Below are 25,950 nucleotides of genomic sequence, written 5' to 3'. Positions count from 1 at the left end.
GAATGGGGATCGCCTGTCTCAGATAAAGCGAGAGAATGGAGAGCAGGGAGGGAAGGGACTTTAAAAGGTGGCGAAGGAGAAGGAAGGACAGAGACTGAATGAGCTTCCAGTAGCTGCAAGGGAAACACGTGCTAGCAGAGATGCAAAGAGAAAACGCTGTTGTTCCTGTCTCTGCCAAACTCTCTCTAAACCCAGCTATGAAGGTAACTAGGCAAAAGCAAATCCACTAGTGCTTACAAAGAAAGCTTATGGATAAAATATGCAGGTAGAGGGTGTACTATTCCTCATTTTGTGTGATATGTATCCTTCAAAGAATAAACAAGATTTTTAAGGAGGAGGGGGAAAAAAAACAAAAACCAAAAAAACTAGGTTTGAATCACTTTTCGGCACTGCTGTCACAGTACTCCTCTGTTTCTAGAGGAAAGAAGCTTACTAGTGCCAAATACAGTTGGTTGAAGAGACTGTGACTCTGAAACAAGCCCAGGTATGCAGTAAGAGAGAGAAGATTGCATGGTTGTACCCAGAGGGGTACAAGAAGTCTTAAGAATAGCAGGCCTCAGGGGTGCGTGTGACTGTCAGAGGACTGGAGTGCAGCTTGCCCAATAGCCACACCATCTGCATTTTCAGTCTGCTTAATAGCTTTGTATTATCATTTGAAGAAAAAAATAAACCTCACAGATTACATCTCAGTGCCATAAAATATATTATAAGTGCCGTTTGCTAGGATATCCTAAAATCCAAGGACTTTTTTTTCTTTAATAATTATGATTAATTCAGTGAATAGACTTCCTTACTGAGCTGATCTTAAACGGTCTTTTGGAAAGATTTCTGCAAATTCAGACTTTTTCTGTAATGATGAAAAGCTTAAAGTAAGATCTTGGCTCACCTTTCCCACAGGTCAATGGGGCTAGGATCTTGCCCGTAACATATTTCCCTTTCAGACATGCTCTTCACCCACCAACAAAGTGATCGGGATGTCATACATAAACCAGATATAAATAGTCCTCAGAAGAGGAACAGGAGCATCACCCCACCTTTCTAGCAAGTGTCCACTGAGCTCCAGCACCATGCGCATGGAGTCTTTTGCTTTCTCATGGCTGGCATCTCCAATTCATTTCTGTACAATTAAACCACTAACTGGAAAAGGAGAGCAAGACGCTGTTGTTCCCAGCCTCCAGCCCAGCCACCGTGGCTTTCTCCAAGGAGGAGAGACCTGAGATTGAGCTCTCCAACCCACAGGGTTACAGTCTCAGATGGTGAAATAGAAAGGGATAGATAGATAGAAAGGGGAGCCACAACTTAAACACAAACAGCTGTGTTTTAAGAAAAGAGAGTGACAGGCATCCCTTTCTAAATGGAGCTGGTGGTGCCAGCTCCTCAGGATGAGCAGAGGAACTTGTCCTGTATCCAGAAGAGCTTTGTATAAATTCAGCTCCACTGTCAACACTGAGGTATCCCTGGCCATGAGAAGAAGGGCATTTTTAAATGCCCTAGAAACACGGAGCAGATGTATTCAGGATGAAAGCTTTTGTCTTACATTCTTAGGTGTCTTATGAAGTGTGCTTCATGTAATTCAATCCTTTCTTGGCTCTGTGGTCTTTCCTCTGTCTGTGCCTCAGGTCTCCTGAGGAAAGCAGTTTTAATACTAGCTTCCAGTAAGGTGGTAAGAATAAAAAGATAATGAAGCATTCAATCTACTGTGTGGGAAGCCCAGAGAAATATTTAAAATACCTAAAACTGGCTTCATTGGGGGGGGGGGGGAGCTTTGATTAGCTGAAAAGCCAGATTTAAAACTGAACGAGAGTCTGAGTTATGTACCTATAAAGAGGGATGAGCAGCAGTCTTTTACAGAACAAAGGTCATGACCATTACCAATTAACATTTTGTTTTAATAGGAATAGGGAGAATATACAAAACAGAAGACCTAAAACACATTTAAATATTCTGGTAAAAATGCACACACAGACCCACTCTCCAGTCCCAGGCCATTAAGAAGGGCATTGAGCTATATTTTGGGTTTCAGTAAAACATTCTGAAAATGTGCCTCATGTTTGACAGCTGCAGGCAAGGAGACTAGAGGGCTGGATATGTAAAGGCAGGAGTTATAAAAGTGAAAGGAAGGTAGTAATGAGTCTGCCACTTAAAGTCAGGCTTCACTGGAATACAATTAGAGTGTTAAGCCTTGAGTTAAAGAAAAAATGCAAATGTGAGAAAACCAGTTAAGTGAAGCTACTTTAGGGGCACGCATGAGGAAAAGGAGTCTTTTTGGAAAGCGTTTCAAGATTTCACCCACTTTGGTTTAGGAATGGAAACTTGGAAACTTCATTGAACACATAGCAGACAGTTTGCTCCATGGACCTGAATACAAATCTGTCTGTGTCATACACAAAGAGCAAGATGCAGTGAAACGGATTAAGTATGCACAACAAAAAGCTTAGGCTATGTCCCAAAGGGGATTTTTTTTGTTTGGAGGCTGCTCAGCAGCTTGCACAGGCAGTATGTGATAGTGGATAGTAGATTGGATTCAGCAATGAAGAGGCTTTAGTTACTGTCCATAATATTTCTGAAGGCATCTAGTTAAAAAAGAGGCAGCAGGAGTGGCCCAGTAGTTCTTGACACTTAAAAATGTCTTTTACCATATGGGCTCCATGACATTTAACATACATGCTTTACAATATGTTTCATTTGTACTGAAAGTATATGAGTAGCCTGGCTGTGAGCCACTCATGCTTCATGCAGTGCTCACTCACAAAAAAGAGCAGAAGGCACCTAGTTTCCTTCATGCACCCTCACATCCTAGTAAGAAAAACCTATTGGTAAAAGGAAAAGAACGAGAGAGATGCAGAAATGGCACCAGTCATTTGGCCTGTGTCACATTCATAAGCCACAGGGAAGGGCAGCTTCAGTTCAGAGCAGGATCTAGTTGCATATATTGTGCCAGGTGACATTTTGCTCTCCAAAGCTTCTGGCACTGAAAGATATTCATATATTTACAACTCCCTTAAGGTCATCTCTGCTGTGTCTCCAGTTGAGCTATTAAATATTAATTGGACCTGCTTTCCAAAAATAAAAAGCAGAACCTCTAATTTACTTGTGCAATTAACACCTCACACAAGCCAAGTGTCCTCCTGAACTAGACCTAACAAGCCATTTGCACTTGACAATACTGAAAGTGCTTTTGAGACAGACACATAGTTGATTATTCATTCTGCGTGCACAACTGCATATAATTATTTTGGGGGAATAATGTCCTAAATACAACATAAAACATGTCCTCCACGGGTTCTAGTAAAACCTTCTTGCTCATAAAAGACTATTTTCTTCAGTATCCTTTTTAACACTTTACCTGGGTGAGCTTGAACGTCTTGTCACAGGTCATTTTACCCAAAAAACATTCAAAGCTGCTAAATTTCTCAAAGAGTTTGAGCTTTAACCCACCATTGTAAAGAGCAAGATCACTTTCTGGTTGTATAAGAACAGTTGTATTAAAGAACTTTGATCCTCACATGCTTAATCCTGCAATAATCCTAATATTGCAAGTAGCTCTGAAAGTTCAGTTCAGTATCACCATTACTCATGTTAAAATAGGCTAAATTTGTATTTAGTAATCACTGAGCAGATTATTCACAAGGGTTTATTAGGTGCTAATTTATCCAGATGAAGTATATGCCCCTCTGCAATGGGGCTAAGGAATTTGTAGAGTGAAAGTTCACAGGATCTGAGGTCCTTCATCAAACAGTATCTTAAAATCACTGAAGTGGATTAAGAGGAATTTAGGCATTTAACGCCAAAGTTATGATTCTGGAGCTCCTTGCTCAGCTCCCATCTAGTGTCAGAGACACACACGTTTTCAATATCAAACAACTCAGGAAACCTAGTTTAATTTTTGCACTTGCACATCCATCTTGCCAGGACTGAGCAGGTTAGAATCCAACTCATAACCAGCCTTTGGGGAATCTAAGATCCAACTACTGCTTTATCTCTATAGCCTCAGAAACTCAACCTGACTGGCAGACTCAGAGTTTGCCTGCAATATCAACACACTAGGGAGAAAATGTTCCTACTTGGAGGAGATGACTCTCCTTTTGATAAATAAATGTTAGAGCACTCACCTAGAAAATGGGGCATGCAGACTTGCCTCTTTCTGCTGTAAAAGTAGATTAAAAACTCCATCGTGGATCTTGTCAGGAAATGTCCAAATCATCAGGCTTAGAAATACTTTGGTGGAGGTGCATTAAGACAAAGAGGTTATAGCTGAATGTCTACTCTATTAGGCCAGTTTGCATGGACTAATTAAAGGTTTATTGTGCTGCAGAGTTTATACTCTGACTGCCATTATGATGAGGACATCACCCGGGGAAGATGCAGTTCTGAATTCCAGTTTCTGCAGCTGAAAAGCCTGTTTACAGACAAGGGAGAAAACTTTTTTGCTGACTCTTGACCACAACTAAGAGCTGAAATGTCACAACCCAGGAGCTTTCCAAGCCCTGCTGTTACTGCTCTGTAAAAATGTGTATTTCTCAAGTTCTCTTCTAATAACTTGCATTGTTTTCACTAAGCAGCTGCAGGAGGGTCACAGCTCCTTAGCTCAGGGAAGTCATAGCATCAGGCAGTTCCTGCTGACCATCTCTACCCCAGAGCGAAATCTCAGGATTTTTAGCTCCACAGCAGACCTGTCAGGCATTTGCCAGTCCCTAATCTCCTAGCACAAAAGCATCCTAGGCCCCAGGGCTGCTTGGCCTGAAATCCAGGCAAAGTTTCCTGAAACACCACCTTCGAGTCATCAAGAGTGTGCCAATGGCAAGATGCTGTTTTGGATACCACGTTTCAGCTTCTGTGGAAATCTGACTGGACCTAAACCCTGTCAGGGCTGTGTATCTAGTGACTGTTTTATCTAAAACTGCAGTAAGAGTGAATCCACAGCTTTGGCCCCTCTGGTGAATGTTCCCACCATTAAAGATACGTGTTCTCATCTCCGGTAGCCCAGTAATCCTTTGATCCTTTTTGCAGCATTTCAAAAGCTGGAGGCATAATGTATTTCCCCTTAGCCCCTCCTATCCCAGGATAACCCAGCGCACTGAGGCGAGACAGGCACTCTTCCTGCGTCAGGAAAGTGGGGGAATGAAGTCGGGACCTCACACTGAGCACTTCCTACTTGATTACAAAAGTAGAGCAAGCCCCTTTTCTGGCATGGGGTGGGGAGAGGTGAGGAAAGGAGAAAGAAAAACTTACCTGCAGAACTAGCCTTGCATACTGAGCAGAGGAAGATGTCTTTTGGCAATGCTAAGCAAAGCATGTCATTGCAGATCAAGATTGAGAGCAATGAATTAGGATAAAGAAGAATACAGTACTCCTTGCTCTTCCTTACATGCCAGTGTCTTTACTTTTCATTTAGAGCACACTGCAGGGCTTGGCAGCCTAATTCTCTGTGGGAATTAAACCCCAAAAAAATTCTGCAACACCCAGGACAGGGTGAAAATCCTATTTTTTTTCTTCATTTTTATCTAGACTTAAGCACCTCCAGAAATGCTCCATACTTTGCAGGACTGGATTGTGACTGTAATGTGTGCATGCCAATGCCCTCAACTGGCATGAATCAGCTTAATTAATTAACTTAATAGCAGATGTATCGGTTTAACTATATTCTGTTTTATCACTTTTAAATGCGGCTTTAGAAGTTCAATGGCTTCAGAAGTTTATTACATTTTTTTCTTCTCTACTATTTTCTTAACACTAGAAAAGATAAACACAGAGTAAAGCTTTATTTGGCTTGAGTATCTTGGAGGTGACAGTTTAAGACATTTAACTACATTAACATATTCCTTTATTAAAGTGAGCAACATTTTGTTTAGAAAACTATAGATCAGCTAACTATTGTAGGCATCATTAAACTCATGTTTATTTACAGATAAATATTGTAGTCTATCAAAACTTTTTGGCACAGAATTGACTATAAAATAACTGAAAAATTAGCATTCCTCCCCCCAACAGAGACATCTGATCCTTATGCTGCAGCTGACATGAAAGACTGAAGCATCAGGTTTTTGTAGCAGCATGGCAGTAGGGGGGAAGTATGTGTAGGCAGAAAAGGAAGATAATAAAGCTGAAAAGATTCCACATATATATTTTTTTTCTGAAATACTGTATTTACACAAAATTGGAGAGAGTACAAATACTTTACTAAGAAGACAAAACCATTGTAGTACATTCAGTTTTAACACAGGCAGAACTATAGATGCAAAGCACAGAGGCCTAGGGTACTTGCATGGCGCAAAAAAAAAAAAAAAGCATCGAAAAGGCCTCGGAGATTAAAAGCTGGAGATAAGAGAGCATTGTATTTGTTATGCAGCATCACTCTTTCCTGGACTTCAATGGGATTGCACTAGGGCTCTCTTTCTTTATTGTGGATGGTGGGAACAGCCCTCTCCATGTGCTGAGCACTCAAATGTTGATCTTACAAAACAGTTGAGAGTGTGCTTAATTTTCAGCATGGGAACAGGGGCCATTAACTTCAAAGGAAATTATATCTGTGCCTAATCACATGCTTATATACTTAGTTGGATGAGGAAGAGCCTTCTCAATGCTTCATAGGGTCAAACCTATTGTTACATAAAAATAAGTGTTTTTTACTGTTGTATTTCTTTATTTTTTAAAATATATTTTAGAATTGCTTTAATTTTCCTCTTATGTACTTGTTTAGAAAATAGTAGCTTATTGAATGCCATAGAATATTTTGATTCATGTCTTATATAATCAAACAAATATTGTTCAAAAATAATTCCACCATTCTTCCAATGCCTGTTTAAATTTAAAAATAAATGAAAGAGAAAAATACATATAGTAATAAAGCAGCTTTGTGTTTCTGGGCATTTGGCAGCAGGTCTGTTACAATATCTCCCAGACATCTCTTTGTGTCAGTTAAAATCACCAGATTAATTGATCAATAAAAAAGAAAAGGTTGTACAATATTATTACAATCCACCAAATGTAGCCATTGCATGAAATATTTTACACATTATATATCTGTTAAAATTAATTAACATATTTTAGCCTGTTCTTTGAAAACAGATAGCTTCTGAAGTAATATATCTTAAATACAGTGGTATCTGTCACTTCTACTGTCTAACTTTTTTTTCTGAATAAAAGCTTGTTTGAATAGGACTAGCTCAGTGATGGAACTACGGTGCTATTTAACTAAACTCCATATATATCTTTGTTACTGTTGCTGCAATTATTGTAATCACATACCACTGAAGTGCTAAATGTTAGTAACTCAGATATGTGGACTTTGGTTAGGCTTGATAAAATACTGGCATATTGAATATACATACCACTTCCTAAAGGCTATATTACAATCATGATGCCTAATAATAAAGAATAATAATAATAATAATAACAATCTCATATTCAAATTGCTGACCCATATCACTCACTTGAGGCACCAATACAATAAATCAATCAAATAAAAGACTTATTTTTAATGTTCAAAACTAACAGCGCAAATCCAGGGCTGCCAAGTACATGTGCAGCAATCAATCCATTAAAAGATTTATTTTTAATGTCCAAAACTAACAGCGCAAACCCAGGGCTGCCAAGGTATAAGTGCAGCCCAGAGGACTCTGAACCTCTCCTTCCAAGTTGAGGATTCCTGTGGTCCCAGACTCTTCCATCTAAACCAGTCGAACACCATGTGGGACACTCAGTAAAATAACAGGTCTTCATACATGAGACATTAAAGGCTCTCTAAGCTTCTCTAAAGCCTCTAAAGGCTCTCTAAGCCTCTAAACCCCTCAAACCTACTCCATTCATTCAGGGACAGACTTTGCCATATATCATGCTGGCTGAAGACCACAGAAGGACCTTTCATGAAAGTCCACAATTAAGTGCATTGCATTAATGCAGCTTTCACACCCCGGAGACTCTGTCGCTGTCCTTGTCTACTCAGAGTGAGAGGAAAAAGGCAACTTTCCAGCAGCAGCAACTGCCCGTCTTACTCAGAAGGGAATGATTGTCGTGTTGTTAGTTTGTTCTGTGCAAGCAGTAATCATTTTCAGTGTCGAGAGAGCTGTTGTAGCCTGATGAAGGATACAGATCCCTCTTAAGTATCCTATTGACGATGTTGATCAGAACTTTCTTGTACTGTTGACGTAAAAGTGAGTAAACAAATGGATCTGATGCAGCCTTACTGTAGGTGAGGCACTTGCTTATAATTCCCCAGTAGTAGTTTATGGTAACAAAAGGAAGGAGCTCTATCAACCTGTTAAACATCAATGAGAAAGGGAAATGCTTGAGTATTATATTCACATGGAGCCCAGTGCTCAACTCATGCTTCAGGAAACACTAAAGTAACAATTATTTTCTTACAGTCCATGGTCCCTGCAGAAGAAAGTCCCTGTACTTACTTAACAGTTTACATTTTTCCTTGTATTCAATAAAGGCAAAGGGAACTTTCCTAGCAAGATCACTGGGAGACAACAATAATTCCCTCTATGGAATGAGAGAAAAAAATATGCTTTCAGTATTAATTCTCCCATGCCTCAGAGATAAGAAAGTACTGCAGTTTGTTGCAAAATTTTCTGAATTTAGGGAGTTGTGCTGTTAAATGACAATAGTCAAAATCTTGGTGACATAACTGATTATCCCTTTCCCATGGCAAAACTGAGACAGACACATGCAACTTGGGCAATAGGGGCTCTCTCAACTCAATTGCTTAAATACACCTGTCTAGTGACACTTGAGACATTTGGGCATATCCCCGCTTGGCATCGGACTGCTGCCCCTGGAAGTTGTGGGTCTCATCTGCTGGTCTTCGTAGAGGTTTTAGATACCATACAGCACCTCAAATGAAGTCAGAAACCTATTCTAGACCACTGGATCCCCCCCTCAGATACAAAACAGTGAACCCGCATCGTACCACTGCTGTGAAACATCACATATGCAAAGAGAATTCATGTTAGTTGTTGTAGTTGTAGTACAAAGCACATCATGGCAATATCTCAGAGAGATTTGGGTGGCATCTGCAATCCCACAGTAAGGTTAGGAGCACAACTGCATCTACTTACCTGTGAAAGTATCCGTGTGTACTTGGCTGACCACTAATTTGGCCAGGAAAAACAAGGAGACAACCCTTTTATCATTGTTATATTACCAGCCAGCTATCTCCAGACCATTGGCCTGTGCTTCACAGATGATTGGTAGCCTCAGCACCTCAGCTGAGATGAGTGCATTAATCATGGGTGGAGAAACTTCAACTAAGTTAAACAATTTTTCCACAGAAGTAAAAGGAAACCTTCATACCAGACTATTCCAGCAAGTGTCTGGCACACAGCACATCCGTAGAGGGCAACCTCTCCAGGAAGGTGGAAAGAACAGGGTGAGAGTTTTTATTACCTGTACGACTTTTGTGCAACTTTTTGCATGTAGAAGAAAAAACTATTTTGCTTTCATCAGAGTCAGACATCTCTCAATTAAGGACAACTATGTTTATTTCATAAGATAGAAAAAAAATCTTACCATGAGTTAAAATAGCCCCTTTTATACCTAAAACATCACAGTTTGAGGATGTAAGATCAGAAGCTTTCTCAAGGCTTGAAGTAACCTTTGGGCCCTTTCTCTTTCCAAAGTGCAGAGTTCTCATTTTGTAAGGTGTTGAATTTTATAGCTGTTCCCATCCCTCTGTATAGAAAAGCTGGCTTACCACCACTAGGACTGAATTTAGCAATAGGTAGTTAAACTCTGACAGGAAGAAATCTGTTTTGTTTGGGTAAAAGTGAAATAATTCCTACGGCAAATACATCTAAAAATTGGACAACTTCTGCTTGAAGCTGCTTGGAAAAAAATTCCACTGAATTCAAACTAGAGAGCATGTGAGGACACAAAATCTGAGGAATGAATAAATTTACCATAAATGACACCTGCTGTGGTTTCTAAGTTTAGCCCATGATGGATATCATCTTAATATAGGAAATATACACTTGATATTGACAGACAATTGATGTTTTAATAAACATACTAAATAGAAGAGTAGGTTTTCTTTCAGTTATGGAAATAGATGTGTTTCTGTGCATCCCCTTTAATGTATTATGGGCCCAAATGTAATCTCATCGAAGTGAACAGAAAAAAAATACACTGATTTCAATAAGATAAGGAGCCTGGCCAAATCAAGTCAGCCTTAGAAAGATCAATCTGAATGCATCTTAGTATCATTTTCTTGATATCACTGCTGTTGCAGCAAAGATGAAATTCATCTGTTGGCTTTCAGTAAGCAGACAAATATATTGCTAATGATCATAATCTCATCCACATTTCTGAAATTAGGAGCAACTACTAAGCTCACAGCACAACCTGAGTCACCAGGCCAAAGAGCAGGAAAATAGGAGAGGAGATCTGTCTCACTACCTCCACAGAGACTGCATCAGTGCAACCCCCTAAAAAGCTGAATGAATGGATGGTGGAGAAATGGGTACAGCAGCAAGTCCTGCAACTCGCCTCAACCTCCCCCTTCTATCTAGCGCTGCCTGGACACTGCCTTGCCTTTGAGGCAAAGAGCCTTTGAGGATGCACTCCCCAAATACTTCCCGTTTTGCTGTCACTGAAAAATCTCAGTCCTTGTGACTGAGACAGAAGCTGCACCTTGACACATGCATTTGCATAAACCATGTCTCAGTGCTCTCTCTATTGACATATGCAGTGCCAGTTCTGGTTTATCACACATAGAAAATGCACCATCTCACATTTGCCAAATGCAAGGTGTGGAGAACAAAGTAGCTTTTATTTTAGAAGATTATAAAAAAAAATCTCTACCCTGAAAAGTGCTGTGATGCTGGAATTTGCTGAACAGGATAAAATTCAGATGGAAAGAAGATGGCAAAATCCATCCTTATCTTGATACAGAGGTATGTTCTGATCATGGAAAAAATGAATATAAAATTACTCATAATGTACTGAACAGTAATCAGTTAACCTTTTAACTTTGTGATGTAATGTTAATATTTGTAACAATCCCTTCAACTGCAGAAAAAAATGAAGTTATCCAGGCAATCTGTCAGCAATCCTTTTCAATATATAAATGGAACTGAAAAATGTCATCCTAAAGGTTAAAAAGCACCGTCACTTTTGTGTACTGATGTGTTAATCTGTCCCTCTACCCCTGTAAGAAAAGGGCAATTTCAATGTTTATATATGATTAATGCATAAGTGATTATGTAAAATCAGTGTGCTAAAGCTGTCCAATTTTTGCAAGCTGGTGTTTCTGAAGACCCTGGCATCTTGGCAGCAAACTTGAGAAAGCCCTCACCAGGATGGTTTTGCAAGGCTAATGCACCTTACTGGATGGAAGTCAGTTCTCTCCTAAGTCAGTTTTCTCTTAAATGCACTGTGAAATGGTACAACATTTAAAAAAAATATCATTTGTGAAAACCGTAGCCCACTTTAGTTTATAATGAAAGGCTAGATCCTGACATGCTGCAACTCAGTAGAGATATGTTGGCTTCCAACTCGCTGATTTATGCAAGCTTTAAAAATAATAACCATATGTTGTATAAAGACTATACAAGTATGGAATGAGAATGCTGTACGACTATTTAAAAAGGTGTAAACCACCAGGGTGGAAGCCAGTGATTCTGACCAGCTGACAGTCATGGTGTTTTCGTACACTTTTTAAGTTTAAATATTAGCTTTCCTGGGAGATAGCTATCACATCTCATCACAAGGCCATGCTGCACCGTTAGCAATATATTTACAAACAATAACGTTTCCAGACAAAAAGCTTATCTGCCAAATTATCAGCTTGGATAATTTTAAATTATGTCACTTCAGCTTCCAATAGCAGCAAGCTTGGATTTACGCCTTGGGGGAAAAAAAAAAAAGACCTGAGCTCATCAGGAAAAGCTGTCTGCTTTCCTCTCCATTGCTTGGATTCTGCTAATAAGGAGGGGTGGTGAATCTCTATACTGCCTTAATCTCCCACTGGCAGGTAATTAATTCCTGGTACTTGTCCTAAAAGCCTCTTGCTCTTGGCAGAGGCGCTCAGACCTAGTTGCAATGAGGAAGGAGAGCTGGAGCCTGCCAGGGCTCGCAGTGTGAGCGGCGCTCACAAGCCTTGGCTTGGCTTGCGGACCGGGTCAGCGTGTGCATGGTGTGTGTGTGCGTCTGTGTGTGTCTGCGTGTGTCTGTGCTACACCCTCGGAACCGGTCCCGGGTCTCTGTCAGGCTCCGGCAGCCCAAAACTAGTCGGAAGCCCCCGGGGCACCGGATCCTGCACATCAGAGGGCAGATCGATCCTGGAAAGTCCCCCACGCCACCCCATCCCACCCCAGCAGGAGGTACTAACCTGGTGATAATGTAAGGACCAAAACAGATCACGAAAGACCCTATAAAAATACTGATTTTCTTGGTTGCCCGCTGTCTTCTCCGCTTCTGCTCATTTAGACAGCGCTGTTTCACACTGCAAAGGGAAAAGAGCAATGGGTCAAGTTAGGAAGCGAGGCGAGCTCACCCGAATCAAGCTGAGAGGGGAAGGACTCGCAGCCCCGGCCCCGGCGAGGGCAGCCCCGGCCCCGCCGTGCCTGGAGGTGATCGCTGTCACCGAAGCAGCAGCTCCCTGTTAAAGGGAGCTCGGGCACCTGGGAGTATCCGGCTTCTGGGACTAACATTTAAACAAAGAGGGCTCTACAAATGCACAAGCCATCATCTTCTGGCAAAATAGGCAGCCTTTGGAATTGGAGGCGGGAGGGTTCACCGTGTGCCCGGGACGGGCAGGACCGCATGAAAGGGTGCTGGGGAGGCAGGACACCCCTTCCACCCTGGGGTACTGCCAGAGTCCCGGGACCATGAATATGAACATGCACACGTTACCTGGGGTGGATGTCCACCAGCAAAACCAGAGTCTGCATGGTGATAATGTCTATCCGTTTGCAGTGGAACCGGGCGACTTTCAACACCTTTAAATAGGTGAAACACAAGATCACCAGCGACAGCATGAAACTGGTGGCGTGAAAGACGATGGTGAACACTGTAAACCTTCTGCGCTCCGTCTCTTCCTTCAGGTGCAAGGTGCAAGAGGCATAAACGCTGCTGTAATCTACCCACGAGTAAAATAAGGATACCAAGGGGAAGGTGAGGGAGTGGAGCCACGAGTAGCCCATGAGGATCACAGCGTCCTTATACCGCATCTTGCTGGTGTAGCTTAAGGGGAACACCACGGCAATCCACTTGTCGATGCTGAGCGCTGCCATGCTCAGCATCGTGTTGGAAGTGAGGAAAGTTTCCAGGAAACCCACCGCTTTGCAGACGCAGCCCCCGAGGGGTTGCTGGTTCCTCAGGATCCCCAGCAGAGTGAAAGGCATGTTCAGGACGGTGAGGAGCAGGTTGCAAAAAGATAAGTTCACCAGGAAAACCCCGGCGACTTGCTTGCGGATCTCCGTACTGTAGACGAAGCATAGCAGCACCAGGAGGTTGGAGAGCAGCGAGACAACCAGCACCAGCACGAGGAGCAACGCCAGCAGCACGCCTGCCAAGTCCATCTCTCAGCGGGTCGCCTGGAGCGGGCGAGGGCAGGAGGAAGGGGGCATCCGAGACGGCACCGCAGCCTCGTCTGCCGCCGCCCGCGGCCGCCCGCGCATGTTGCCGGCGGCGCGGTGCGGGGCAGCGGCGAGCAGAGCCGGGGCAGCGGAGCCGGGAGGGCAGCAGCGAGCAGAGCCGGGGGAGAGGCGCAGCGGGGCCGGGGGCAGCGGGGCTCGGGGCCCGCGGCGAGCGGGGCCGGGGCCGGGGCCGGAGCGGGGCCGGGGCGGCGCCGGGGCGGCGGGGCTCGGTGCGCGCTGTCCGCGGTGCTGAAGCGAGCGCTGCCCCGACGGCCGCCGCCGCCGCTTCAGGCCGCCGGGCGCGGTGCCCCCCGGGTGCGCGCCCTCGCCATCGCCCGCCGCCGCGCTGCGCTGCGCCGCGCCGCGCTGCGCTGCGCTCCGCCGGGCGCACGGCCTCCTTCAGGCACTGAGCATCTTCCCCAGGTGCCCAGCCCCTGAAATACTCCAGCCTCGGAGCCTCCCGCGGCGACTCATGCGCAGACGAGCGGCGGCGAGGCACAGGCTCAGCCGGGGATCGCGGCGTCGGGCTGATCCACTCCCGGACCAAAGGCGAGAGCAACAGGAAGCCCAACTTTTCCGCTAATGCGCAGCTCAGGAAGGATCAGAGCTGGCGACGAGTTGCTAATAGTTTAATCCCTGTGCTGTGCCCAGGCGCATCCCGAGCGCACCGACTGGATCCAGCAATCCTGGATCCTTTAGCAAAGCTGGCATCTATGTCCCTTGGAAGGTTTTTTTTCCCCTCTCCGTCGGAGGGCTTCCTCGCCTCGTCCTGCGCCCCCCCCCCCTTTGATTTTATAGCGTCTAGAGGAGCTACGGTCGCCCTCCGGGTATTTACACCGTCCCCATCGGCCAGCAATAAGGCGAAAGAAGCTGTTTGGAGACTTCTCCTTCGCCACTGAGACTCGCACTTTTATAGCCCCGGCTGGCTGAATAAGTACCCACATTAGGGCGGTGTTGGCGCATTCTTTGAAAAACCTAAAGACTTTCTCTTAGCGTTTTCTATTTACACTGTTAGCGTGACACCGAGGTGATAAGAAAGCGTCTATATCAGATTGTGGCAAGAGCCGAAAAGACAGACATGAAAGACTCGAGAAATTCCCCTTCTCCACCTGTCAGAAAGGTGGATCACATGGCTAATGCCCAAAGGTGTCATAAATATGTCTTAGGTTTTTTTTAAAAAGGGGAGGGGGAATAAGTTTTGTTGCATTAAAGCACTGGTAGAGAAATAAGATGTCATGTCTAATCACTGTCAGATTTTACAGCTGATCGCCAGAAATGACTTGAAGAAAAAGAAGGAGAAGAAAAAGTACCTTGCCTTCCATCAGAAATGACTATTAATATCCTAAGGAAATGCTTCATTACATATATTGTCCTTACCATGTAGCCTTGTCACGCAAGTGTGACCACTGTGTGAATAACTGTAAATAAAACTGCTTTAGAAGGCCTGAAGGCAATGGGTTCTTTTTCCATCAGCAGCTATAAGTTTTGGATCAGGCTCTAATTTAAAAGGTTGCCATGGTAAGTTATATGTCTTGAAGAAAGAGCAAAGCAACAAGACATAAGATGTGTTATTTGGAAAAGAACCAGTACAGTATTATTCCTCAGGACAAGATGAAAGCAAGATGAATGTTTTCTCTGATTAGAAAGATATCATTTCCAAAGTCACAACAGAGTGGATACTTTTGACAGTGTTTATACCTGACAAATAAATATCTAATATATATCTGTGTAAGCATTTGAGAAAAAAAAAATCTGTAAAAGCATGCTAATACTAGTTCTCTCAGAGATTACTTGTCATATTTCTGTCTTCAGGGAACCAACATTGCAGAACCTGAAACTGCACAGAGGTCCAGGAAGGTCTGAACCATCATATCAGAAGCTTGTTGTATCCATGCAGAAGAGAGGTCCTGCAATTACTCCCTCTCCCACAGCAGCAAGTATTAAGGTTCCCATTTCATGAGAATCCATCACAATCCATGACCTACCTCTTATTTAATATTACTGCAAAGTTATGGAGCTTTCTGTTAGCCATCTGGGATTAGAGGCTGTCTGTTCGGTGTTGTTAGGTGGACAGATGTTATTTTATATTAACATAGAGCCAACCTAGATGTGCTGTTCTCTCACTGCGATAGCTGCTTGAGAAGCTGTTTGCTGTTGGATCCAGAAAGCAACATCTCTCTCTTTTCTACACATGCACAGGTTCATAATTTCTCTAATATATCCTTTTCAGTTGAAGAATGAATTGTTTCTGAAAACTAATGGAAAAAGAACACATAAAAACATAATGAGAAAAAAAAAAGTGGTGACAGACAGTAGAAAGCCAGGAAAAATGGATTCTGGGTTTTATCACATGTACAGTGAGTTGTATGGTCCTCTTCAGCAATATCTAGGCTCAAAGAGCATGCTAGAGAAGATGTTGTCAGATTTCCCCTGTTGGTTTTGGTGGACCTTTGACAGTGTGGAAAGTTAAGCATGTTCATAACTTCCTGTGGGATGTGAGTCCTGTGCTGACCCTTTCCTCTTTACATCCAGCAATCCATAACACATCATATCAACAGCCTTTTAGTCTGATGATCAAATACCGTTTTACAGCTTATTTGACTGAAGACAGTCTTCCACGTGAGTTCAGAAGGTTTGAACTTGCCACTGGAGGACTGCAGCAGTAGCCAGTCTGTCACTTTAGCCCCTGAAAACACATATATTAATTCATGTTACCTTTATGCATATAAGGAGTCATATGTAAATCCAAAACATTGGCGATGCTCATATATGTATGTGTATAAGTAAGATCAAGATCTTAGAGTATTTACTTTCATAATCAAGCAGAGTGAAACTGGGGGCTCTGGAGACTGCTGTAATACAAATAAGAAATAGGAAAAATGAGGTACTTGCAATTAATTATTCTTTAATAGACAGACTATACAGTTAGCACACATTAGGTAAGTACTTGAGCTTTTATTCTAATAGATACATCATTCATTAAATCTACACATTAATCTGTTCTAAATATTGACCACAACTTATTGGATTTAATGGTTAATGGACTGTATTCATTGGAAAGGAGTAGGGGATGATTCAAATTCCCTTTTAGTTTCACTCCAGGAGAGATGTGTCATGCAAATTCCAATATAGATCACAGCTGAGCATAATTCAGCTCTAATCAATGTATTCTGCAATGGCTGGGAACACATTTAATTTGGATCTAAATTTAAGAAAGCACCATGAAAGAAGGAGATCTCAAACAAATTACATCAAAAAATTTGCAAGTACAGAAAAGAGCAACCCTTTCCCCCAGCCTGTCTTATGATGGGATGGAGGGAGGGAAATTAAGTTATGTTAACCAATATAAGGGGAAATGGAATGACTCATAGAATTGATATTAAGAACAAAGTTTTTCACTTCTAGGTCACCAGCTAAAAAGTGATCCATAACAAAAGTGGGCAAGCGCGGTTAATATCCATCAGACTTTTTAGTACGCTCTGTGAACTGCTTTGGTATTCATAGTTCCCAGTAAGCATCTGGAAATATCTTCTTACCACTGCAATGGCAGTAGGCATGTTATTGTTGTCAGGTTACTTAGTACCGCTTGAGTGAAGCCACAGTTTTTCAACCTATCAATACCCAGCAACAACTTCACAATTTTATTTTATTCCTTCTTTCTTTTCAGAGTCCTGCTTTATGATGATTGGAAGTATAAGGTGTTTGACCGTGCATCCTTACCTGCTAGACTAACACAGCTTTAATTCTTTATGCCACAGTAAAACAAATAAGCAAATAGATAATAGTAATACAATAACGGACATGCAGTTAGTCTCTTCAGAAAAGATGCAAGGCCTGACTCATCAGTTTAATACAATTCTATTACAGTGTTCGTGTGGCAAAATTCCAATGGGCACATTTACTACCTGTGTATTATCTTTCTCATAAAGCTGTTTCTGAAATGGAATAAAGCCAAACTGAAAGTTCTGCAGATGGGTGCTTTGCAGGGAAAAGTATGTGTATTTGTCACAACTAACTGGGAAGGAAGAAAAGCAAAAGAAACATGAAGCAGTTCTGCAGGCTGAAGTTACTTCAAAAATACTTAAATATTATAGTGAGGACTCTCATAGTTCAACAAATAATCTTTCAGCTGTATTAAAATTAAACACTATACAAAACCTTCCAGTTGATGTTTCTGTTAATGCAAACTTGATATATTTCTAGAGTCTACAACATTGACCTCAAAATAATTCAAGCAGAAAATACTTGATTTTGAAGATTGAAGAAAGATTGAAGAAAGCAGTAAAAATACCACAAGAATAACCTATTTATTTATTTTTATTAATGGAAAAGGAAGTGCATAGATTTTGGAGGATGAAAGGAAAACAGCAAAGTATTCTCAGAATGCCAACCAGTTTCAGCTGAGATACAATTATAAAAATAGATATGTAGGTATATGTGTCAGTATCTTCTTTTTCTCCCACCAATTCATTTTGTCTTTCTCATTCCACAGTACAAGGAATTAGGTAGAACCAAAATTCTGGACTGCAAGATTCCATTTTGGAATAAAGCTGTCTGGAATTTTTCCTAGAATGCAATGCAGAAATGTGACTGGAAAAATATCCTGTTCTACTGAGCAGCAAAATATATTGGTTTCTGTGAAGTCCTTGTCAGGAGGTAAATAAACACTAACTAGTTTTTGCACCCAACAGCTTTATGGCTATGATGCAGGTCTGAGATATTGATGGAAGAATACTGTGCCCTGAAATGAACAGAACAGGAACTTGAACCTCTCTCTTTATAACTCAGTGTCATGTCCTTCAAAAATACACAGGCCAGACCAGTTCTTTTGTCAAACTACTTCCACAGTAGAGTTACTTCTGATTTAATGGAATATTCAGGACTTGGGCTATAACTGGAATTTTTCATTTTCCAGCGGTACCTTTCTTCTGTAGTCATTAGAAACAATAAGACAGTCAGTGGATTTCTATTTCTATATTCCATAGAGAAAATAGAAGCGAATACACATCTTGCCTTTATTTTCATCTATCTGATTTGTCCAGTAGCATATTTCCTAAGCATATAATATAGAGATAGATTTTAATCTGATAGGAATAAAGATTAAAGTACCCGTTTCCTGCTATTTTGCCACAGTGCCTCACAAATACAGTGGTTCATACTAACAGTGCTATACTATACCAGCTTGTTATAAAACTTATCAAAGCTGCAGGCATGTGGATGAAATTCCCAGGAGCCTTTTACTGGCATTTTCAACAAATGTGACAATGTTTAGCACTCCCAGGGGCCAGAAAACATTAAATGGCATTTTTCAGAAACTGCTGTGGCAATTTATTTGCTATTGCCAAGTGCCAAGTGAAGTTCCAGGAGCCAGCATATAAAAAAAAGAAAGAAAAAAAACCCAGCATGTGTTGTTCTGTTTTACTGTAGAAGTTCTCCTTTTTCTGCCTTACTTGCTCTAAATTCCCCACACATCTTGCAAGGAAGGTTTGATCCTTGAGTCAGTGCAAACCCAAGGTAAGTCCCTTAAAGCCACTGGGGAAACCAAAGCCGTGTAAGTGGAAGCAATAAAATACAAGGCTGTAGAAACAATATGAAGCTTCGACTATGGGGGCCATTTTGGTTACAGTTATTTATGTACAGAGCACTCTCAGCAAGAAAAATGTAACCCCCACCTTTTGCAGTTCAATGGCTGGTTTGACAGAGATGAGTGCCGAGCCGCACAGGGACGGAGATGCGCAAACAAGCTTGCCCTTTGGATGGCTGCAGAGGAAGGAGTGCATGCACAGCATTAGTAGCTGTTTGCTGAGCTGCTTGCTCAGGGTTGAAAAGCGGCACTACGGATGAGGAGCAGAGAGAGCTCGGCTTGCGGGGTGGACAAGCCCCAGCGGGCTGAACTGGGTGCGCTCGGAGCAGCCACAAATTGCTCCTGCACAAGGGCAGAGCGAGCGCCTCCAGGCAGCGCAGCGCTGCAAGTTCCCTCCTGCGGGACCACCACGTCGCATAACTTGTCCCCTCATAAGACACGCAGCAGTCTAGTCCTCATAACTCAGGGCAACTAAACCACTCCTGTGCATTGTACAGAGTTAACCCTGCTTCCCCTGCCGCAACCCTTTAACCTTCACACATTAATCTTTCTGCAGCAGGCTCTTGCCTGAATGCCTTAAGCAATAGCTTGCCTTCCCCTAAGCTACCGCTGCAGAGTGGTTTCTTCACACCCCCGCTAACAGGTACAGCTTCTATTGGTGAAGGTAATCAACTGGCACCATCTGCTTCAAGGAATAAATAGCAGGATATTTTCTACAGCAATTCTGTAATACCTAGGTACTGTCCTCCCATCACACCCATCCTCTTCCCCTGCCTACCCGCCCATTTTCCACCCCCACATCCATACACAAGAACATGTTCTTGTGGAAAAGCTGAGGCTCAGAAGCGACTTCACTCTAAGAAATTGGAATTGACAGGTAATAAATAGGCCTGTGCTATGCTGCTTTCATAAAAATACTCTCTGGGGCTAAGACATTTAAACGTGAACATGGGTTATTGTGCATGCACAGCTATCTCTGAGTCTCTGTTATCATGCACCTTTCACTGTGTGTTTCACTGAGTGTATTAAAAAACAACAACAACAACAACAACAACAACAACAACAAGCCCCCCTTTCATTAGGGTAAAGAAAGAAAATCAAGGAACTGCCAGGACAAAATTGACACTCTATAATGCAGACTCTGTGCACTGGCATAGCAGGGGTTCCCACAGCAAGTGATGTTGCTTAGGAACAATAATAACATGTAGCCCCAAATCATCCCCTCCAATTATGCAGGAAGAGAGACTTGGTCTCCCCCCAGAAGTGTAGGAGTGAAGAATATCACTCTCTTCTGTGGGTCTTGCTCTCACCCTTACCTGGGATGGGGATTCATCTGGAGGACATGGGACAACTCAGTCCCCAATCCTGCCAGGAGTCCTGCCACAAACAAATGCTGCCAGGGTCAGTAGGATGTTCAGCCGCGCAGGAGCAGGGAACTGAGCCATGTCCAAGGGGATGACGACCCTCTAATGCCATCTCTCACCCAGCTGTACATCTGCATCTGCCTACCTATGCAGAAGGCCACAGGAAGGGCTCTCTTCCCCCAAATGCTACATTTGAATAACTTTGCACTGACCCATCATGTGTCTATGGGAGCAGGGGCTGGGTGGCCTTTGGACTGGCCTCCCAGTTATTTGCCATGTACTGTTTTTGCATGTTGCTTCCTCAAACCTCGGTCGTGAAGGATGGTCATAGGTATATATGTTTTTCTTAGATAGCAAAGGAAGAAATGCCACATATCCCTTCTCTCAGCAAGGGTCTGGGAGATCACAGACTGCTGAGGCATTTCCCTGGAGTCAAAATGCCTTCCATCTCGCTTTCTGTTCTGCCTGGCTAGGCACAACTACTCCAGAAGTCCTGGAAAACTTACCCTGTGCTCTGTTTGACCTTCATTTCGATGCCTGATACAAATCAGCTATTCTCAGAATGGCATTTTTTCCACTTTATGCTAATAAGATCCCTTGAGTTCTGTAACTGAGAAGCTTTTGCAATTTCTTTGGAGGTACATTGCAGATTATGAATTTATTCTGAATTCTGAATTATTATTTGGAGTAATTACATTCGTTTTTGTTCCCTATGCAGGTCATTTTAAGGTTTTGTCTCTTTCCTTAGCCTTCAGCCTTTGACTGCTGCACCGACGGAGGGCCGAGGCAGACCTCCCGCAGGAGTCCTGGTGGGCTGTTGGTCTACAGAGGGTATGGCTCCACTGCAGTGTTATCACAGATCCTGACAATATATTGACCTTCCAAATTGCTGGCCTTGATAACCAAGACACTTACAATCAGTATTTCTTATTGTTTATGAATAGATACATCTAGTAAAAGTGTGCCAGCAACAGCTCTTTAAGCTGTCTGTATAATCCTCCCTATTCTTTGAGATTATGTATGTACTATACCTTTCCAATTGCCTTGCATAATTGCATTTGAAAACAAGGTGTTTTTAATTTTAAAACACTTTTATGTTTAATAGCATAAAAGACAGCCTTGCTCTGAAAGTTGTGTTGTACTTTTTAAATGAGCTAATGTTAAAAATCAATAATCAAGGTATATTAAGTGAATTTATAGATCATAAAACTGAACAAAGGGAACTGTTGTGATCATTTATTCTGACATTCTGTCAAAGAATGGCTATGATATTATTTTGTTTGGACTACAGCATAAATAATAAAAAAATCAATCCTGATGGACAAAAAAAGTCTTATGTAGGGAATCCATTGCATGGATTCTACCAAATTTGTCCTGGCTTATTGCTCTCAGTTAAACAATGCATGGCTCATTTCTGAACTGAATGTGTGCAGCTTAAGTTTCAGCTTTTACCTTTCTTTGCCAAATTGAAGAGTTGATTGCTTAAAATCTGCTACTGCAGACTAACAGATTAAATCCACCAGATTAAGTCCACAGTCCTTAATTTGAGCCCTCTCCAGCTCAACATGCATCGTCAACAGCGGAAATCAGCAAAACCTCCCAGACGTGCTCACTGCATGTAATAATACCCACTACCTTAATTCTGGAGGATCCCTTTAGATCCTGAAGACTTACGTGAAACATCACACTGCGACATCATGTATAGCTGATTTCAAATTGTGACCTCAAATCCTTTTTACAGTACTTTCTTCCCAAGTTCAGAGGGTTCCTTCTTGTAAATATAAGCTGAAGGAATTTGCCCTACAGGTATGATTTTATCCTGGCTGTTTTAAAGCATGTCGTGTTTATTGCTTTTCATTTAAGTGAGTGGTCTGGATCACTCCAGGTTATAGACCTCTCCTCTTTGTTGTTTACTTATCTCCATCTTCCTTTTGAGCTGAAGCTTTTGTCAGTGATCTTATATTGTGTCCCAACTCACTGACCAAAATATTAAATATCACAGACCAAAGCCCATTCCCCATGACATTCTCTAAGAAAGATAGTTGTTTGATGGTATTTCTCAATTCAGAATTGTGTTTTATGTAAATTGATTTTTATAGTAGCTAGCTCACAAATAAAAATTGACAGCCTTATTTCATTGATGGATAAAAAATATATTTTTATGAAACCAGACTGAGATCTGGCCATTTATACATTCAGAGTCTCCAAATGATATTTTGGAATACAAGTGACACATAATATGATTCTAGCAGGTTATAAGGAGCAATCTTGTAACAGAAGCAAGAGTTGTAATCTCATAAAATAATGCATGCTATTATATAAGACTAGCATTTTTAAAAGAATTTCCATGGCTGCTGGAAGCATGGCTAGGCCTAGTGCACTGTAAGTTTTATTCCTTTTCCTTCTGGAATTTTGTACGGATACGATTTCGCATGTTTTAATCAGATTAAATTCCTGAGGATTCCAGTTTACAACAAAACAATGTGCAGATCTGAGAGTGGTGTTTCCTCCTCTTCAAAAGACAGGTGATAGACTCCTAACAATTCCCTTTTCTTATTTCAGTCTCAGCTGGCTGTGCTCCTTCCCAGCAGTGCTTAGGCCAGCAGCTCTGCTGAAGCCTCAGTTTCCTCATTCCCAAAGGCACTCAACAAGATTAAATTGGAGTGACTAAGCACATACCCTACTTCTCCAAACGGGTCTACAAACAAGGACAATCCATCATTTCTAGTTAAATTATAGTGCTTTCCTCTGGTGTAAATAACAAAACCAAACATGAAACCAAAAGCAAACAAAATTTGTTTACAATTAAAATGTTGGAAATAGAAAAAGAATCTTTGTTAACTTGGGAAAAATAATATCTGGGTGATCCAGTTTAAGGGTGTTTGGTTTGGGGGGGGGTTGGGGTTTTTTTTTGCATTTTGTTTATCTTTTTACAGTTTGGTTTATACTTTTTTGTTAGCTCTGTCCTTGGAACTGATTTTAGTAACAGGAAAAACTTTCAGAATAGTAAGTCTTCCCCCCTCCCCCCCGCCCCCCGGCAGGTATATATTTGGCCACATTGAGAATAAACTGCAACATCCCAGCATCTAATCATCATTGATTGCCTTTAATTATTCTCAATTTATAACATTAGTGCTAGAAAGCAAGGGGTGTCATATTCAGCGTTCTTTTCAGCTGGCTAAGCATTAGTGGATGATGACTAACAAGAAAACTGCTCTGCCTTGCCAGTCCAGGCTAAAAGCAAATTGGCTGTTTGGCCAATGTATGTGTTTATTGTCCACATGTTGGAAAAATGAGTAACGGTAGGAATACAGTTATATAAATGTATGTTGCATTAATTAATGGACTAACCTAGGCATTCTTTTTAGCTTTGCTCTGATTAAAGTTCAGTTTCCAAATTGGTTCACAATCATTTTGTCAAGCTGAATACATCTGCGGCCCGTTTGGTGCGAAACTGTACCCAATTACAGAGTGGTAAGTGCTATTCTCTATTAACCGGCCAGCTGAGAGGAGGGTGGAGTGTGGGGCAGCAAACAGTCAGAAAATGACAAACGAGGCCATAAGAAATCAAGAGGCTCAGTTAGCTGTGGTATTTCTCATTACCTGGGTTTTGAACCTCATTGGTCCATTCCCTTTACGTCAGTAAAAGTGGAATGGGTTAAGCTATTCACCAGAAAGACTTAATGTTTTGACAGACCAAAGCCATGTTTTCTCCACTCTTTTAAAAGAGGAGCAGAAGCATCCTTCAACACCTATTAGTAAATGCTTACATTAAGCATGTGCCAGCTCATGACATATTTTTCTGATGGTAAAAGGCTACATCCTTTGTAGCTGTTACATTTCAGATGTCATGCCTAGCATCTCCAGGATGGTAATGTAAATGTCCAGGTCTTTCATAAACACACTTTACTGATAGAGATTTCTTCCTAGAGGTTATCTCTTCCCTCACTAACCTCAGCAACTCAGCAGGTAAAATGTAGCCCTGAATTTAGTTAGTACTGAGCCAAATGTCCTCTGAAGTCACAGAATAGATGAGCTAGGCCCAGCAAATCAAAAAGTTAGCCACAGTCCTTGCTTGTTTCAATATATTAGATTTTCAACAACAACAAAAAAACCCAACACATCTACTTTCTTAGCAGGTAACACCACCTCCCGCTGTGTGAACCTCAGGACTCAGAGGAGAAAAATCTCATTTCCTTCTGTCCTGGAATTTATACCTTTCAATAGATATGGGTGTAACAGCACATTTCTGCATATGGTGAAATAAGAATAATGAAGGTGCAAACACATGGGGTCATTTATTATGACATGCTATACAGTTATCAACTATTGGTGGTAACTGTCCATTTATATAATATTATTCTTCAGTACATAACTTCTCTTTCTTTGAAGAGTAACCTAGATCTTCCATTGTGGTAAATGTGAGCTAACATTGGGAAGTTCCTATGAAGCCATTGACATATCAAAAGATTGTGTCAGGGTAAAAGTACAGTGAAGCAATTATAGAATTATATTCTTAATTTATAAGCTCCCTCAGGGCAGAGATTGTGTCTGTCTGTTTTTGCGAAGTACCTCACACATTTTAAGTGCTAAGGAAATCTCAGTAGTATGACAGAGTTTACCCAAACTGTTTATTTTTACTCATGGGTATTCCTATGGATTTCAGTGAACCTGTTATGGAATAAAATGTTTCTAAATATTTGCAAGAAGGGAAACAACTAGTCCCTCTTCATCTTTTATCAAATTATTCATAGCTGGCTTTTTCAATCTTCCTTTGCAGTTAGACGCTGTTCAGTTTTTTGTTTGTTTGTTTTACTTCTCTGAATTTCCTTGGATGTGTTTTAGGTAACATGAAGAATGCAGTCTTTAGGATATAGTCATCTCAGAGCTATAGAGAAAAGGCTTCTGTATTACTCATCATAGTTTTATAATGCCAAGATCTGGCTCAGAGCTTCACTGTATAAACTGCTGTTCAACTACACAACAAAAAGTCATTTGTTTTTTTTTTTTATGGTCTAAGGGAGAGAGAAGATTGTTTTAAGCAATAGGTAAGGAAAGGAAAATAAAGTAGTGAGAAAATTCTGGTCAGCATGGTTAACAGCTAATATCATGACATAACTAGTCCATAACATCCTGACTTCGTGTATGCACTCTGAAATGCGACTAGCTTATTTTGTTTCTGTATAATATTGCAAATTCTTGTCTTATGCACTTCTCAATAACTGCCAAAAAACCATTACATCTTTTCAGTCTTCCACATCCCATTGAATAGCTACTTTTTTATTATTGGTTTATATTTAAAAATCTTATTTCTAATCTTTTAGCCCCATACTTCTACTCTCTTTAGAGTTTTCAAGCTCAAGCCCCCCAAAACCTTTGCAAAGCTATATGTATTTCAGTCTATACAGATTTGGGCGTCTCT

General features: G+C 41.5%; 1 protein-coding gene across 1 annotated transcript; it reads right to left on the bottom strand.

The window, feature by feature from the left end:
• Positions 1–8,019: 8,019 nt before the first annotated feature.
• On the bottom strand, positions 8,020–13,523 carry GPR78 (G protein-coupled receptor 78). Its single transcript, XM_013959961.1, has 3 exons — positions 12,856–13,523; positions 12,332–12,445; positions 8,020–8,257 (listed from the first exon to the last, which is right to left on the bottom strand). The coding sequence occupies exons 1-3, from the start codon at positions 13,521–13,523 to the stop codon at positions 8,020–8,022; spliced, it is 1,020 nt and encodes a 339-aa protein (XP_013815415.1).
• Positions 13,524–25,950: the final 12,427 nt, after the last annotated feature.

This window comes from Apteryx mantelli, chromosome 5 (genome assembly GCF_036417845.1).
Source record: "Apteryx mantelli isolate bAptMan1 chromosome 5, bAptMan1.hap1, whole genome shotgun sequence".
In the NCBI taxonomy this organism is placed as follows: domain Eukaryota; kingdom Metazoa; phylum Chordata; class Aves; order Apterygiformes; family Apterygidae; genus Apteryx; species Apteryx mantelli.
This window is presented reverse-complemented; position numbering and strand designations above follow the sequence as displayed.

Bases quoted from the DNA above. Each gene is read 5' to 3' on its own strand.
- GPR78 (XM_013959961.1), bottom strand. From the start codon at position 13,523: ATGGACTTGGCAGGCGTGCTGCTGGCGTTGCTCCTCGTGCTGGTGCTG. The intron at 12,446-12,855 runs GTAACGTGTGCA...TTCCCTTTGCAG, and splicing joins CTGGTGGACATCCACCCCAG to TGTGAAACAGCGCTGTCTAA. The intron at 8,258-12,331 runs GTTAGTACCTCC...GATGTTTAACAG, and splicing joins GGTCCTTACATTATCACCAG to GTTGATAGAGCTCCTTCCTT.